A 14532-nucleotide genomic window follows, 5' to 3' on the forward strand; every position below is an offset into this window, starting at 1 on the left:
TTTTTAACCCCTTAAATTTCCTGAGTGTTTTAACTGGTGATACTTCCATTCTAATACAGTGAGGGGAAACAAGAACTCAGACACTTTGGTTTGTGTTTAGTTAAGGTCAGAAAATAAATCAAACTCTACATTGCTACATATTAATGCTGCAAAATAAAAACAAAATGTTATTAAACATCATTATTAAAGATGTTGCCATTGGTTAAGAAGATTTCACACAACCCATAATGAATAATGAAAGTGGAGCTTCTTAAAGTAACGTTATTAAAAAGCTGCAGAGCCCTAGTAAAAACCTAAACATCCCACAGGTGCGTTCACTCTTAAAAAGAGGGTTCTTCAAGGGTTCTTTAGTAAAGAAAAAGATTCTTTATAGAAGCATGAACACTTAAAGAACGCTTTGCTTGCTTAAGTGGTTCTTTACATGGTGAAATGGCTCTTCAGATTGATGGAGAATGTGCTATAGGCCCAGATAGCAATGAAATTTTGGCCCAAATGTGGCCCACTTCTGCAGTTCTCTTATGGCCCACATTTGGCCTTGATGTACGGCGTTGACTCGGGGTGAGTCTGGCTGCCTCAACGCAGCCACAGGTCCACCAAACATGGGCCAAATCTGGGCCAAATAAATTTACCATATGCTCACCTTACATGGGCCATGTCTGGGCCAAATCCGGGCCAAATAATTTTACCATATGCTCACCTTACATGGGCCATGTCTGGGCCAAATCCGGACCAAATAAATTTACCATATGCTCACCTTACATGGGCCATGTCTGGGCCAAATCAGGGCCAAAGGACTTAACCTCAGCTTCACTTTATATGGGCCGGATGTCACATGTTGTGGACCAGATCCGTACCAAATTAAATTTACCATACACTCACCCTACATGGGCCAGGTCAGGGCCGAATCAGGGCCAAAGAACTTAATCTCAGCTTCATCTAAAATGGGCCAGATCAGGGACATACCATACACTTACCCTACATCGGCCATGTTATGGGCCAGATGAAAGTACCATGTTATGGGCTGTACGTCAGGCACCGCAGCCGGCATTTCAACGTTTATTTATGGTTGAGTCAATATTGTGAATCAAGGTTAAATCATCTTTTAATTTTGGTTAGCTTTTCAAAAGTGAATCAACGAAGGTGGACATAGCATAACAATCAACAGTTTGCTGCAGTTTTCAGAACATGATGTGCATTATCATTTATTAAGCCAGTATATACTGTATACTTTGTACAGAATCTGATCTCAGCTGTGTGTTAGTGAGTCACTCTTTACCTTTATTACAGTTTCTCGAAGAAATCTGCAGACACACCTCCAAAGTTCAGTCTCAGAAGTTGGTTTAGCCCAGGGGTCGGCAACACGCGGCTCTGCAGCTGCATGCGGCTCTTTTACTGCCCTGTTGCTCCACAGCAGAATCAGATTAGTAGGTAAAAATAAAATAATCCTCCTTTACAGTAAAATAAAGCTCTGCTGATCGTTCAACACAGTTTAACAATAAATGGTCTTAAACTCTGGAGTTAATGTAGAACTGCTAATTCACCCTTTAACCCTGAAGATCAGCACAGACTGCTGGTCACCATAGCAACACAGACAACAGTCTCACCTAGCTAGTAGCTAACAAAAAGGCAAAGAGAGAGATTTAAGACAAACGTTGATAATTTGTAGATGAATGGACTTATTAGTGTTTATAATCACTCCAGCTGGTTTCCTGATACGTTTAATCTGCAACGAGAAACTGACAAACACTAAAAAGACGAGAAGCTGAAGTTGCTTCACGTTCACCAGCTTCTTGTTCGAATTTTCTGGGACAAGTAAAAATTGAATAAGAAGCTGGTGAATAAGAAGTGACTTCAGCCTCGTAAAAAGTTGAACGTTGAGAGACATTTTACAAGAAACTGTTCAACTTCTGAGGAAAAGTTTCCTGCTTCCGCTTCCTGGTTCCGACCCCTGGTTTAGCATTTTCTGAAGTAATCAAACACATTTAGTGATGTTGAGGTCTGGAATGGGACAGTTTTTGTGGTGTACCTGGGGCACCTTTAATCTCGAAACGTTTTCCACTATTTTGCTAAGGTTTCCAGTTTCAATGACGTTTCATCAAACGGTGAGAAACAGTGTGTAACGGGCACAAAATGGATTCTAATAAATGTACGCTACAGTTGAAGATGTTAGACGACATGTTTTCATATTTAAACTCTTCAAAAAGAAAATTCTTTAAAAAGAACACCAAGAATGGCCTTCTCAGCGGCCACAGCTGCTCGCGCTATATAACAGAGTCTTCAACGCATCACCATTTCCATTTAAGGAAACGTTTTGCTGTGTTTTGTCAGGGCTGAATTTCTCAGGTCCTGCATGGTTTTAACACTCTTCAAAAAATGGTTCCTCAAGGTTTCATCAGTAAATGCAATGTACCAATTTAGAACCATGAACACTCAAAGGACCATTTGAAAGCATAAATGGTTCTTTGCATCATTTGTTCTTTTCTATGATGGTGCTTTAAACAGCCCTTCTAAAATGGTTCTATGTAGTAGTAAAAAAGGGTTCTACTATTGCTGAAGTCAAAGAACCTTTAATCAGTACTATACAGAAGCTTTTTGCTGAGTGTAGGAGTCCCATTTTCTCTGTAGATTTGAATAAGTTTTTGAACTCTAGCTTTGGAGTTTGGTATTATATTGGTATTATACATCATATTCAGTTGTTGAGGCTTCTTTTTCCTGGTGCTGAAAACTGAATAGTTTGTACTTAATGGTCATTTTGACAGAAGATTGATTGGAAAGGGTGGTCTCGGACTTTTGCACTGTACTGTACTTCAGTACAAGTATTATCATTTGTAAATACTGAAAAAAGTGCAAATCCATGAAAGATTTGCTGGAAAATACATGTAACTGAGTAACTGGAGCTGCTTACATACAAACACAGAGAGCAGACAAGACTGTTAAGCAACATTCAGTTCACATTCACATTCATTTAGTCGGAAACCAAAGCATTGCTAAACTGGCGTGTTGGTTCTTCTTCTGGCTGAGCTCGTCTATTTCACTCTCTGCTGGAGAGCAGATCTCATGTACTGCAGTTTTTGGTCTCATTTGCATATTCTCCAGCATTCTTAGCCAGATTAAAAATCTGTTATCTTTAATAGTGTTATTGAAAGTATGTAGGTGTGTAGTCAGTTTGTTTTCCTAAGCTCTGTTTGTATACACCAGGGGTCAGTAACCCAAATGTGAAGAAGAGCCATTTTGTCCTTTTAACAAAAATCAACTTTCTTTGGGAGCCACAACATTTTATGTCCATTTATTGAAGTAACCTTTTACCATGGTGGCTGTAAATGTGTCTCAGTATGTGCTGATGTACGAGCATAGGCTAAAAACATAATATAAACAAAAACACAGACTTCTGAGTTTATATGGAATGTTGATGATGGAAAATAGTGGAAAATCTGAAATAATAAGTTTTCTTTGGGGACTATTTTGCCTCGCAGCGCCCTGCATGTATAAATGCATAATGTATAAATAACTATATACATATCTATAAATAGTTTTATCATATAAAGATTTGCCTTGTATCCTGCCATTGATAACACTGATTAAAAAGAAAACCAAATGTAATACTAATTAATCTTAAATACTTTGATAGACTGTCTCATTTGAATTAAAAGTCTCAAACACTAAACACTGCCTCATAATTCTAACTTATTTTAATGTTCTTCTTTAGTCCTCACTGATTTCTTTGATTTTATGTCTGTCCTCATATTTTGCAGGTGTTCTCTCAGACAGTAAATGGGGTGTGAAATATCCTGAGCCGATCTGCGCTGTGAGAGGATCTGATGTCATCATTTCCTGCACTTATTTCTATCCTGGTTTAGAGCGTCAGATGAAAAGAGTTCTCTGGTGCTCAGTGAACTCAAATAAAGAAAAGTGTCATGACGGACCGTACATTTATGACAGTAACTCTACTGCTGATTCAGGAGACTTTAAGTATGTTGGGAACAAAACATCAAACTGTACTTTATTAATCAGTAATGTACAGTTCAGTCACTCTGGAGAGTATAGATTCAGATTTATAACTAATGACAGCTGGACAGGTGACCCTGGAGTGACTCTTACAGTGGCAGGTAAATACTCAGATTAAAATTGATTAAAATTAAGATCCAAATTATTAATCTGTATTAGAAACACCTACTTTGTAGGTGTACAGTTCACCCCTCCTCTACCCATTCATCACTGGTCAGTTTCTGACCACAGGACTGCTGTTGTCCAGTTATTTTTTGGGTGGTGGTCCATTCTCAGCACAGCACAGCGATGACACTGACACTCAACAAGGCTGAGACTGGAGCTCCACCCAAAAATTTCCAGACAAAAGAGAATCTGTGGTCAGAAACTGATTAACCACAAGACACAAACTGTACATTAACAGATGAGCTATTGCCTCTAACTGTACACCAGCAAGAGAGGGGTTTCTGATAAAGTGGCCACGTATGAAAAGGCATTACTATCTTCTCAATCATGCAGAATGTTTTAATGTGGTAATAAACTCTTAATAACGCACTCATGTGGACTCTTCCTGCTCTCTGAAAGTTCTGCAGGTGTCGATGATCAGACTGTCTGGAAACGGGACTCTAAAGGAAGGAGACTCTGTAGATCTGACTTGTGCTGTGAACTGCAGTCTCAGCTCTCCACAGTTTGTGTGGTTTAAGAACAGAGAGCGTTTACCTGAATCAGGCTCTGTTCTTCACCTTCCTGCTCTGACTGTGTGGAACTCTGGGAATTATTCCTGCGCCTTGAAGAACTACGAGGCCGTCACATCTGAAATGATCAGCCTTGATGTTGAAGGTGGGTCAGCCTGCTCTGAATATTGTCTACAACACAAATACAGCCATTACAATTAAACTACCTGAAGTAAACTAAGTGAACTGGCTAGTTCAGTCATCGGTATGTTTATGAATATATGATTATATCTCCAGAATCTGTACAAAAATAAAATTTTTACCCTTTAAATGGTCAGGGCTCGCTGGTGGGCCCAGAGTTTTAATACACACTTCTATAACCTAGTCCATGTAGTTACTGATTAATAAGGCTTAGTATGACACAAGCCTGAGATTTTAAGGGGTTGAATCAGATTTTTATAGAAATTAACAAATGTTTGATTAATAAGCAGTGGTGTCCTTGACATCCTCAAGGCTGAAGCTTTTGTATTGGCTACAAAACATAGTGTTGCAGCGGCCATTGTTCATTAAAGAGCTGTTCTCCGATCAGAATCTTCTTTTGACCACTGTTACTATACACTAGCCTAGCTCACAGTAGCCTTAGCCCAGGGGTTGACAACATGCAGCTCTTTTACTCCCAGTTGCTCCACAGCTGAATTAGATTTGTAGGTAAAAATAAAATAATCCTCCTTTACAGTAAAATAAAGCTCTGCTGATCGTTCAACACAGTTTAACAGTAAATGGTCTTAAACTCTGGAGTTAATGTAGAACTGCTAATTCACCCTTTAACCCTGAAGATCAGCACAGACTGCTGGTCACCGTAGCAACACAGACAACAGTCTCACCTAGCTAGTAGCTAACGAAACAGCAAAGAGAGAGATTTAAGATGAACATCGATAATTTGTAGATGAATGGACTTATTAGTGTTTATAATCACTCCAGCTGGTTTCCTGATACGTTTAATCTGCAACGAGAAACTGACAAACACAAGCCGTGAGATTGAAGTCAGCTTCTCATTTGCCAGCTCTTTGAACTCTCCCGTTCCACCTTAAATGGTGCCTGTAACTGCGGAATGGGAAAATTCGAATTCTAAAAGTCAAACCATAAGAAACATTTTACAAGAAACTGTTCTGCTTTTGTGGAAAAGTTTCCTGCTGGAGATGTGAGAAATGCGGCTATAACGGAGCTATAAAGCTGAAAGCAGAGCAAAGTAAGTCTGCGTTTCATTTATATTATATGTTTTAGCCTATACTAGCACACGAGCACATATTGAGATTTATTTACAGCCAAGATGGTCAAATAGATGTAAAATGTTGTGGCTCTCAAGGTGGTTTGATTTTTGTAAAAAGGACAAAATGGCTGTTTTTTACATTTAGGTTGCGACCCCTGCCTTAGCCGGTTTGCAGTGCTAAATAAAAGCTACAGTGGAGACGTTTATTTTGCACTCTTAACTTTTTGTCTTGGCTCATATAAAGTAAATGTAATAAACCTTCATAAACCATCTACATTAAAAATGCTACAGGGACATTCACTGGAAAGAGGCCCCGAATATTCTGTAATAACTCTCTGCAGGACAAAGCAATCTGAAAGAAACAGCGTGCAATGTGTTCCTCAGTATATGGAGCTTCGAACAAGCTGAGATGTCGCAACATTTAACCTCCATTTGCAACTTCTGGGTGCATACCTCCCGTATCCCTTTATGTGTCTGGCAAAAAATGGAGATCACTTCCAGCATCGTGCGTAATGCAATTGATTACACATTCGTCAAGGTATGCAGCATAATTTTTCGTTCAGATTGCTTCATCCTAACGGGAGTTACAACAGAATATTCGGGGCCTCTTTCCAGTGAATCTCCCTGTATTTTCAGTGTAGAATATAAGCTGTTAAGACTAAAGCAATCGATGATATAAACACATTTTCCCAGCCGATGTATTGAGGTTGTGCCCGCTGGAAAAATATGGGTAACATTTACTTGTACAGTTCCTACGTTCTAGACATTAGGAGAGGGTATAGTACCAACTCCAAAGTACTGCATAGTTACTTTGTGTAACATGATGGTAAGTTCTGAGACAGTTTAACTACATTACACTGAAATGCCCCACAGGTTCTAGGTATTCCTTAAATAAGTCTGTGGTGCGATCTTCAAAGTGTTGTGTAATTATTTAGGGTAAAATGATAATAAGTACCAAGACTTTCTAATTAATTAAGCTCATAAAGCTTTTACACGGTGAAATGTCTCATAATTATTTGCAGTAATAAACTAGTCAGTGAAAACATTTCCACTGTAATGTCACACATTTAAGCAGGAAAATAAATCAGAAACACCTCCAAGTAGCAAGTAAGTTATATGGAGTAAAACAACGATATGAAACACAAAGATTTCATGTAAATGGTAAATGGTAAGAACCTAGTAGAACCAAAGAAATCACTTTCATTCATTTTAGTTTATGGCTCTTAAACAGCCACATGCTGTATAAGATTCTGTATTTTATTCATCTACAATCTTTCAAATGCTATAATAATTACACAGTACTGAAGTGTTTTCACCGCACACTTACTCAGATAATATCTAGAACCTGTTGCATCTCAGTGTAATTAAGTTACTTGCTTATCATCATGTTACCCACAATAATTGCCTACTTTGGAGTTTAACCTGTTGAACCCTTAAAGTCCGAGGTTTATAACATCCATCCATCCATCATCTAAACCGCTTATCCTTCTGGGTCGCGGTGTCATTGGGCGGAAGGCAGGATACACCCTGGACAGGTCGCCAGTCCATCACAGGGCAGACAGACAGACAGACATACACATTCACACACACACTCACACTCACACCTAGGGGCAATTCAGTATGTCCAATCAGCCTGACTGCATGTCTTTGGACTGTGGGAGGAAACCGGAGTACCCGGAGGAAACCCACGCAGACACAGGGAGAACAGGCAAACTCCACACAGAAATGACCCTGGTCGCCCGGCTGGGAATCGAACCCAGGCCATTCTTGCTGTGAGGCGACAGCGCTACCCACTGCACCACCGTGCCGCCCGGTTTAGAACATACTAAGGCTTATTATTCAGTAACTACAGGGGCTTCAATGCAAACTGGCTGAGCTATTCTTAGGTTACAGACTCTCAGAAATAAAGGTAGTGAACTACCACTGGGGAAGTGCCCCTCTTGTCATCTCAGTACCTTTAGTCAGGGAACATAACTGAACCATAATCCACTGAAATGATATGTTCTAAGCTGTACTGACTCCACACACCCCGTCTCGTCTCCAGGCTTTTATTTTACTGTTCTGTTTAAAACATTCGGTTATGAAAAGGTACAAATACGAACTTTTCACCTGGAAAAACTTATTTAAGATACACAATCAGACCTTAAAACCACTGTTGGAGCTTTGAGGGAACATTTACACTGTTTGTACCTTGATAAACAAAAATGTACCTGCACAGAACCTTTATTTCTAGCAGTGTAGCAGTGTGTAATAAATCTTTGGGCCTGCCGGCGGGCCCTGGTAATGTAAGGGTTTATTACCAAGAGCTTGCCATGTGGGTCGGTAAACTAAACTAACTGGTTAAACCAAAACCAAACCGTCATTGATAAATATTTGTTTCTTTCAACAGGTTTCACAGTTTTGTACATGGTTTCGATTGTCCTTGGAGTAATTCTGTTCATACTACTCGTGGCAATCTTAGTCGTAGTTTGCAAAAGGAGGTGAGACCGAACATATTTGCACTCATTACAAATGTATACAGTGTAAAACTAAAAGATGACAGCAAGTGTGTTATACTTTAATCAACCTATAGGATTCATAACTAAACTGAATACAACTGGATGTACTTTGACAAGTAACACTGAACGACTGTACAGCTAAATACAGATACTTTAATAGATTAGATTTGCTCTTCTAACATCAGATATTCAAAACATTCAAAATATTGGTTTAAATGTCTCTGTGGTCAGTAAAACAGTCTGCTTTTCTAATCAGAGACGTATCAGATGATGCTGGATGTCCTAGATGCTGTTCCTTCAACTGTATTTCACTGTGCACTCTTCTGCATCCATTAGGAAGAAGGCAAAAGCTCCAGAAGAAGACAGTAGAGGAGGTGGCGGGAAAACCCAGGTTAGACCCAGAAAAGCCTTTCTAGATTTAAGTTCTATGTGGCTGCAGTGCTACAGTTTACTCTAGCACACCTGGTTCAGTCTTACTGATCTGTTTATGCTCCACTCACAAATGTGCTATGATGCTAATGTAGCTAGCCCTCAATGTTAGCATATCAATCAAATGTTTAGCCCTAAAAACTGTGACAACATGACAAATGTATCCTGAGTGATCTTACACAAAGTAAGTCATTTAGCAGCTGCACACCAGCATCAAAATGCACAAGACCAGGCGCCAGATGGAGTGGAGTAAAGCGTCGCCACTGGACTCTGGAGCAGTGGAAATGTATTCTGTGGAGTGACCAATCACGCTTCTCTATCTGTCAGTCTGATGGACGAGTCTGGGTCTGGCGAATGCCAGGAGAACGTTACCTGCCTGACTGCACTGTGCCAGCTGTAAAGTTTGGTGGAGGAGGGATGATGATATGGGGCTGTTTTTCAGGGGTTGGTCTAGAACCCTTAGTTCCAGTGAAGGGAAATCTTAATACTTCTGCAGACCAAGACATTTTGGACAGTTCTATGCGTCCAGTTTATTTGGGGAAGAACATTTCCTGTTCCAGCATTGCTGAGCCCCAGTGCACAAAGCAGCTCCATAAAGGCCTGGCTGGGTGAGTTTGGTATGGAAGAACTTGACTGGCCCTCACAGAGCCCTGACCTCAACCCCATCAAACACCTTTGGGATGAACTTAAACGGGGATTGTGAGCCAGGCCCTCTCGTCCAACATCAGTGTCTGACCTCACAAGACAGACTCTCTCCAACATCTTGTAGAAGCTTCCCAGAAGAGTGGAAGCTGTTGTAGCTGCAAAGGGGGACCAACTCCATAATAATGCCTATGGATTTAGAATGGGATTCATAAAAGCTCCTGTAGGTGTGATGTGTAGTTGTCCCAATACTTTTGTCCATATAGTGTATGGGACCAGAACTCATCCCAGACTATCAGCACCTGTATATTTACGTTATGAACTAATGCTGATAGGTTATGTTATTTTAATAGATTGGTGAAAGAACGCATGATAAACAAACGGAGCTTCAGGATAACCAAGGTAATAAGGCTGCTGAAGCCCCGCTGCAGGAGAACGAAGTGACGTATGCCTCTGTGTGCAATAAACCTAATAAACCAAAAGAAAGGTAAGAACTAACATCATATATAATGTCGAAATCCTTTCTAGACATATTTGATTTGATATGAACCAAGAGAATTGTAGCAGACTGGGTAGAGGACTGTAGAAGTCCGTAAAGGACTTTATACCACACAAAAATACTTGGAACATCAGTTTAGAGATCTCTGTGGTTACTGATGTGTATGAGATCACACTGGATCTAACCGACGCTGCTTTTTCCTCTGTGCTTCTGCATCTATCAGGAAGGAAAAAGCTCAAGAAGAAGAAGACAACAGCCGAAGTGACTGGAAAAGCCAGGTTTGACCTAAAAAAAACTACTAAAACTCTAATCCTGTGTGAATGCAGTGCTGCAGTTTAGTGTTTTCCATGTTCAGCACATCAGGTTTAACCTGATAATTGCATTATCCAGGCTCCGCCTACAAATGTGGTCTTTCGTAGCTACTGTTGTGAGGTTGATTAGAAAATGTAGCGCGAGTTGTCAAATAACTAAATGTGTGTTATTTGAAATTATATTTAATTTGTATGATTTTTTTGTGGTGCAGTCAAACTTTTTACAGATAATTACCTGCTATTCTAAGCAGTGCTTAAGTGCTTCAGCTGTTTTAATCTTGCTAGCTAAACCTCCATTTGTTTTTCTTTGCTGTCGCAGAATAGCTTGGCTTTACTGATGTAGCTCGAGGTTATATACTGTTGCGCTTTCTATTTTCTGCCATAATGTCAATATTCATGGCATTACAACAGGAAAATGCTGTTAGCAAATTAACTTCAGCCATGCTACATTAGCTATTAGTGCGTGGCTATGGTGTTAACTTTGCTAGCTAGCAACGTTAAAACAGTTTAAGCTGGTGAACTTTATTGTTTAGCCTATAAATGGCTAATGTTAATCTCTTAAAAACCTTGATTACACGAAAAATAAACAACACATACCCAAACTACATTATCATTACCTATGTTTTCATAATCAAAATAGCCCAAATAAGACTGAACACAGACATTTCCAAGAGGTGTATAAAGGCCAGTCTATTTATAGTCCCAACAATGTACTGATGAAGATATGATACAATGGCGAGTTCGATTGATGGCGATGCTACAGCCGTCCGTAGCCGGGAGTCCAAGAGAGCACAGCTGGCCTCGGTCTCTCTGGATGGGTAGGATGGCCCCCCCTTCTCCCCCCATCACTCAGTGTGGCGCTAGTCAGCGCAGGCGTCTGTTAGCTGACGTAACAGATCTGGTGGTTGGTGTTTTCCTCCGAGCGCGTTCGGCTGTCCAGTGACGTTGCGTGAGCAGTAGTTCAAAAAGAAGTGGTGGCTGGTTTCACAGGTCTCGGAGGAAGCCAGTGCTGCCTTCGCCCTCCTAGCGTTGATAGTATCGTGTGATTGGGGTGTCCTAACTAGCGTGTGGAATTGGAGACGACTAAATTGGGGAGAAAATCGAAAAAAAAAAAAGATATGATACAATAGTAGATAATTCACTCACATCCTCAGAAGACGTGCCCTTCTCTAAGTTCGATTCCAAGTTCACTTTGAATTCTCTTTCAGTCATCAGATTCATCCTCTCAGGGAAGGCAGCCGAAGCACAACTCGTGGTACAAAGTGTTCTTCCGCACATTGCGTGCAGTTACACATTTCCGTCAGAGAGGTCTCCAAATCCCTAAAACTTACATAGTGTAGTTTTAAACATAGGTATTATGTTTTTTCCTTACGGCTAAATGTTTAACAGAGGGATGTATCTCTTCCTCTCTGCACACTCATGTTTGTTTTGGTGTCGTAAAGCTTTCATCACAGATGAGGTTCTGCAGAAATGTTGCAAAACGTTGCAAAAGCTGCAACTGTGTGAGAGTCAGTGGAGTGATGTGAGTGTTTACATCCAGATCTATCTTGAATAGTCCGATCAGTATCGTCCACATGTTTTAATCACACTGCGGTTTGGTTTGCTAAGACTATAGTCAGACCAGGACAGTCTAACAATGCTGTTTACTTGATCATATCTTAGACTAACAGTCTTAATTACGCTAATGCTGGACTACTGCTATGCATGTAAACGGACTGAGTGTGATCTTTCACTTTTAAATGAAACATAAATCATGTGAAATTAATAAAACACTCCAAATTTAGGTATTTTGTAAGCTGAGTTCTTGCGTTACAGTTTCTAATTAGGTTGAACTGTATTTATTCATGACAATATTTAAACACTGTGCTGTAACTGATGACCTTTGTGACCTCTGAATGAAGCTACATTATAATGATTAATAAACTTGAGAACAGTGTCAGTGTAGATTGTCAGCAGGTTTACTGCAGATCTGATCAGATTGATGATAAGATCTTGGTTGGATCTCTGCTGCAGGGCGAAGACGTGACGTACGCTTCTGTGTCCATCCAATCCACGAAACCTAAAAAAGGGTAAGAACTGATGGAGAACTGTAAATGAAACTGTATTTTCTATGTTCATTCAATATATTAATCTGTTTTAAGGTGCTAAAAGCAATTTGACCACACAAATGCATTTTGCTGCTCATAAATAAGCTTCTGTGTGATTGCAGACCCGTCGACCCTGTCCACCCTGTCCACCCTGTCCAAGACGATTCAGTTATCTACAGCGCAGTGAACACAAACTGATCACAGCTCCACACGTCATGTAACCACAAAGCGTTTGGGCTTATTTGGATATCTTTATAAAATCGCTTGCTGTGAAACCTCAGCTGTGAACCACTAGGCAGAAAATGTAAAAGAAACTTACTGAAACTTAAGCTCTGCGCTTTCTTATATAATGTAGTTGCTTCTTTATTTTAGTTTAGTTTTATAAGAGATATAGATTTTTTATGACCATTTCTTTTTACAGCCAGATGCTTTTTGGTATAAAAATGTACTGTACAAACAAAATGGACTGTAAGCATTAAAGTGTTTGCCTCCATGAACTGTTCCTGAGAGTCCTTCAACATCTGAAGAACCATGAGAACATAGCTAACTTATCAACAATGGTTAGCATAGGAACTGGAATTCACTAATCTTGGTTTTAGCAGAAATCTCGGCAGTTTCATCTGTGCCAAAGCACCAAAATGGAAAAGTCGGACACTTTGATTATGTAATTTAACTCTTTCCAACAGTGCTAGCACCTGCCCTGATAGCTGTTAGCAAGACTAGCCTAGCTACACATAGCGATGTAAAAAAAAGCTACAACCTATTAACAGTAAAATGGAGTCAGTTTACTTCAAATAGAATACAGAATGATTTTTATTTGTAAATTGAATGTTAAGTAGTTTCATATTTTGTAGTTGCAACTTGTAGGACTAGTTAAAATAGCTATCGACACTTAACAATGGTAGCCAACTAGACATTACATTATTAGTGGTAATTCCAGAGAACTTGTAGAGAGAAGAATTCACTCTATAATGTCTTCTGGGTTTCTCAAACACTAGAGGGCGCTCCTGAGCGAGTCCAAAATGAATGGGTTAAGATGGAGCATTTGAGCAAAATCATAGTTTATAAATATTTAAACATTTTTAATATAAAAAGACTACATTCATTTCCTGAATACAGAGCAGTATAAAACATTTTTACACTGCTGTTATATTTTTAAGAGCTTTTAAACTCGAGTTATAGGAGTTTAAAACGGTGCCTCGTGTACATTCATAATGTCAGTGAGTACGAACAGCCAATGAGCGGCTCCGCTCGCCAACCAATCAGCACTCAGTAGCAGTAATGTTAGCGTCCTGCTGCCCAAAACGCGTTTGCTGTAGAATAAAGGAAACATACAGGTGAGTTTTCTTTGCTTTTTTAGTGAAATCCATCCTTCTGCTGTCTAAAATTAAAGGAAAGTTCTGGGCGAGTGATTAGAAACTATTTTAACTTTTCCTTTTTAGCCGTTTAGCTTCACTTCATTGAGGACTCGCTCGCGGGCGCCCTCTGGCGTTTTGTAGTCCTTTTTTTGATAAAATAGGAAGAGGCCAGGCTCCTCATTAATCCTCCTCTCTACAAGTTCTCTAGTATTATTTTCATCATAGATATACATACCTAGATGCCGCGTTGGGTCCAGCCAGGCACGTCAACTGCGCCGCCATTTTAGGGCGGTCAACATCGCTGCTGGACTGCATTCAGTACCATTACAGAGCGGCAGTTTAAGAAAGATACTGTCAAAATGACACTATTTCAGGAATATTACACTCAGAAAGTGGGACAGGATTATATAATGGAGGGAACGCAGCGATCCACACTCATGTCTGTGTGATGCGCATTGTTTGTGTGATGTTTGTGTAGATATGTTTGTGTGGTTGGTGAAGCACAGAGAACCTGTTGATGTGATTGTTTTTCCTCTGGTTTTATATTAAGCTTATTTCATTTAATAGTCCTTACACTCCTTAATCCGTGTAGATATTTTTAATAGAGTAGCACCTTATTATACGAACCTGAAGTTAGGTTCTTGTTTGCCAGCTACTTGTTCGCATTTTCCAGTTCCACCTTAAATGGTGCAGCTTCAGGCACCAGAAAGTGATTGCTGCACCATTTAAGGTGGAACGGGAAAACTCGAACAAGAAGCTGGCGAATAGGACGCCAACGTA

General features: G+C 39.9%; 1 protein-coding gene across 1 annotated transcript; it reads left to right on the forward strand.

Annotated features, from left to right (window-relative positions):
• The first annotated feature begins 3877 nt into the window (after nucleotides 1-3877).
• Nucleotides 3878-12701, forward strand: LOC118799061 (cell adhesion molecule 4-like). The gene is made up of 8 exons (XM_036558756.1): nucleotides 3878-4106; nucleotides 4570-4824; nucleotides 8318-8408; nucleotides 8763-8817; nucleotides 9851-9984; nucleotides 10220-10274; nucleotides 12321-12376; nucleotides 12517-12701. Exons 2-8 carry the CDS (start codon nucleotides 4584-4586, stop codon nucleotides 12590-12592), a joined length of 708 nt encoding a protein of 235 aa, XP_036414649.1. The 5' UTR covers nucleotides 3878-4106; nucleotides 4570-4583; the 3' UTR covers nucleotides 12593-12701.
• The last annotated feature ends 1831 nt before the right edge of the window (nucleotides 12702-14532 follow it).

The sequence above is a fragment of the Colossoma macropomum genome, unplaced genomic scaffold, assembly GCF_904425465.1.
Source record: "Colossoma macropomum unplaced genomic scaffold, Colossoma_macropomum, whole genome shotgun sequence".
Classification (NCBI taxonomy): domain Eukaryota; kingdom Metazoa; phylum Chordata; class Actinopteri; order Characiformes; family Serrasalmidae; genus Colossoma; species Colossoma macropomum.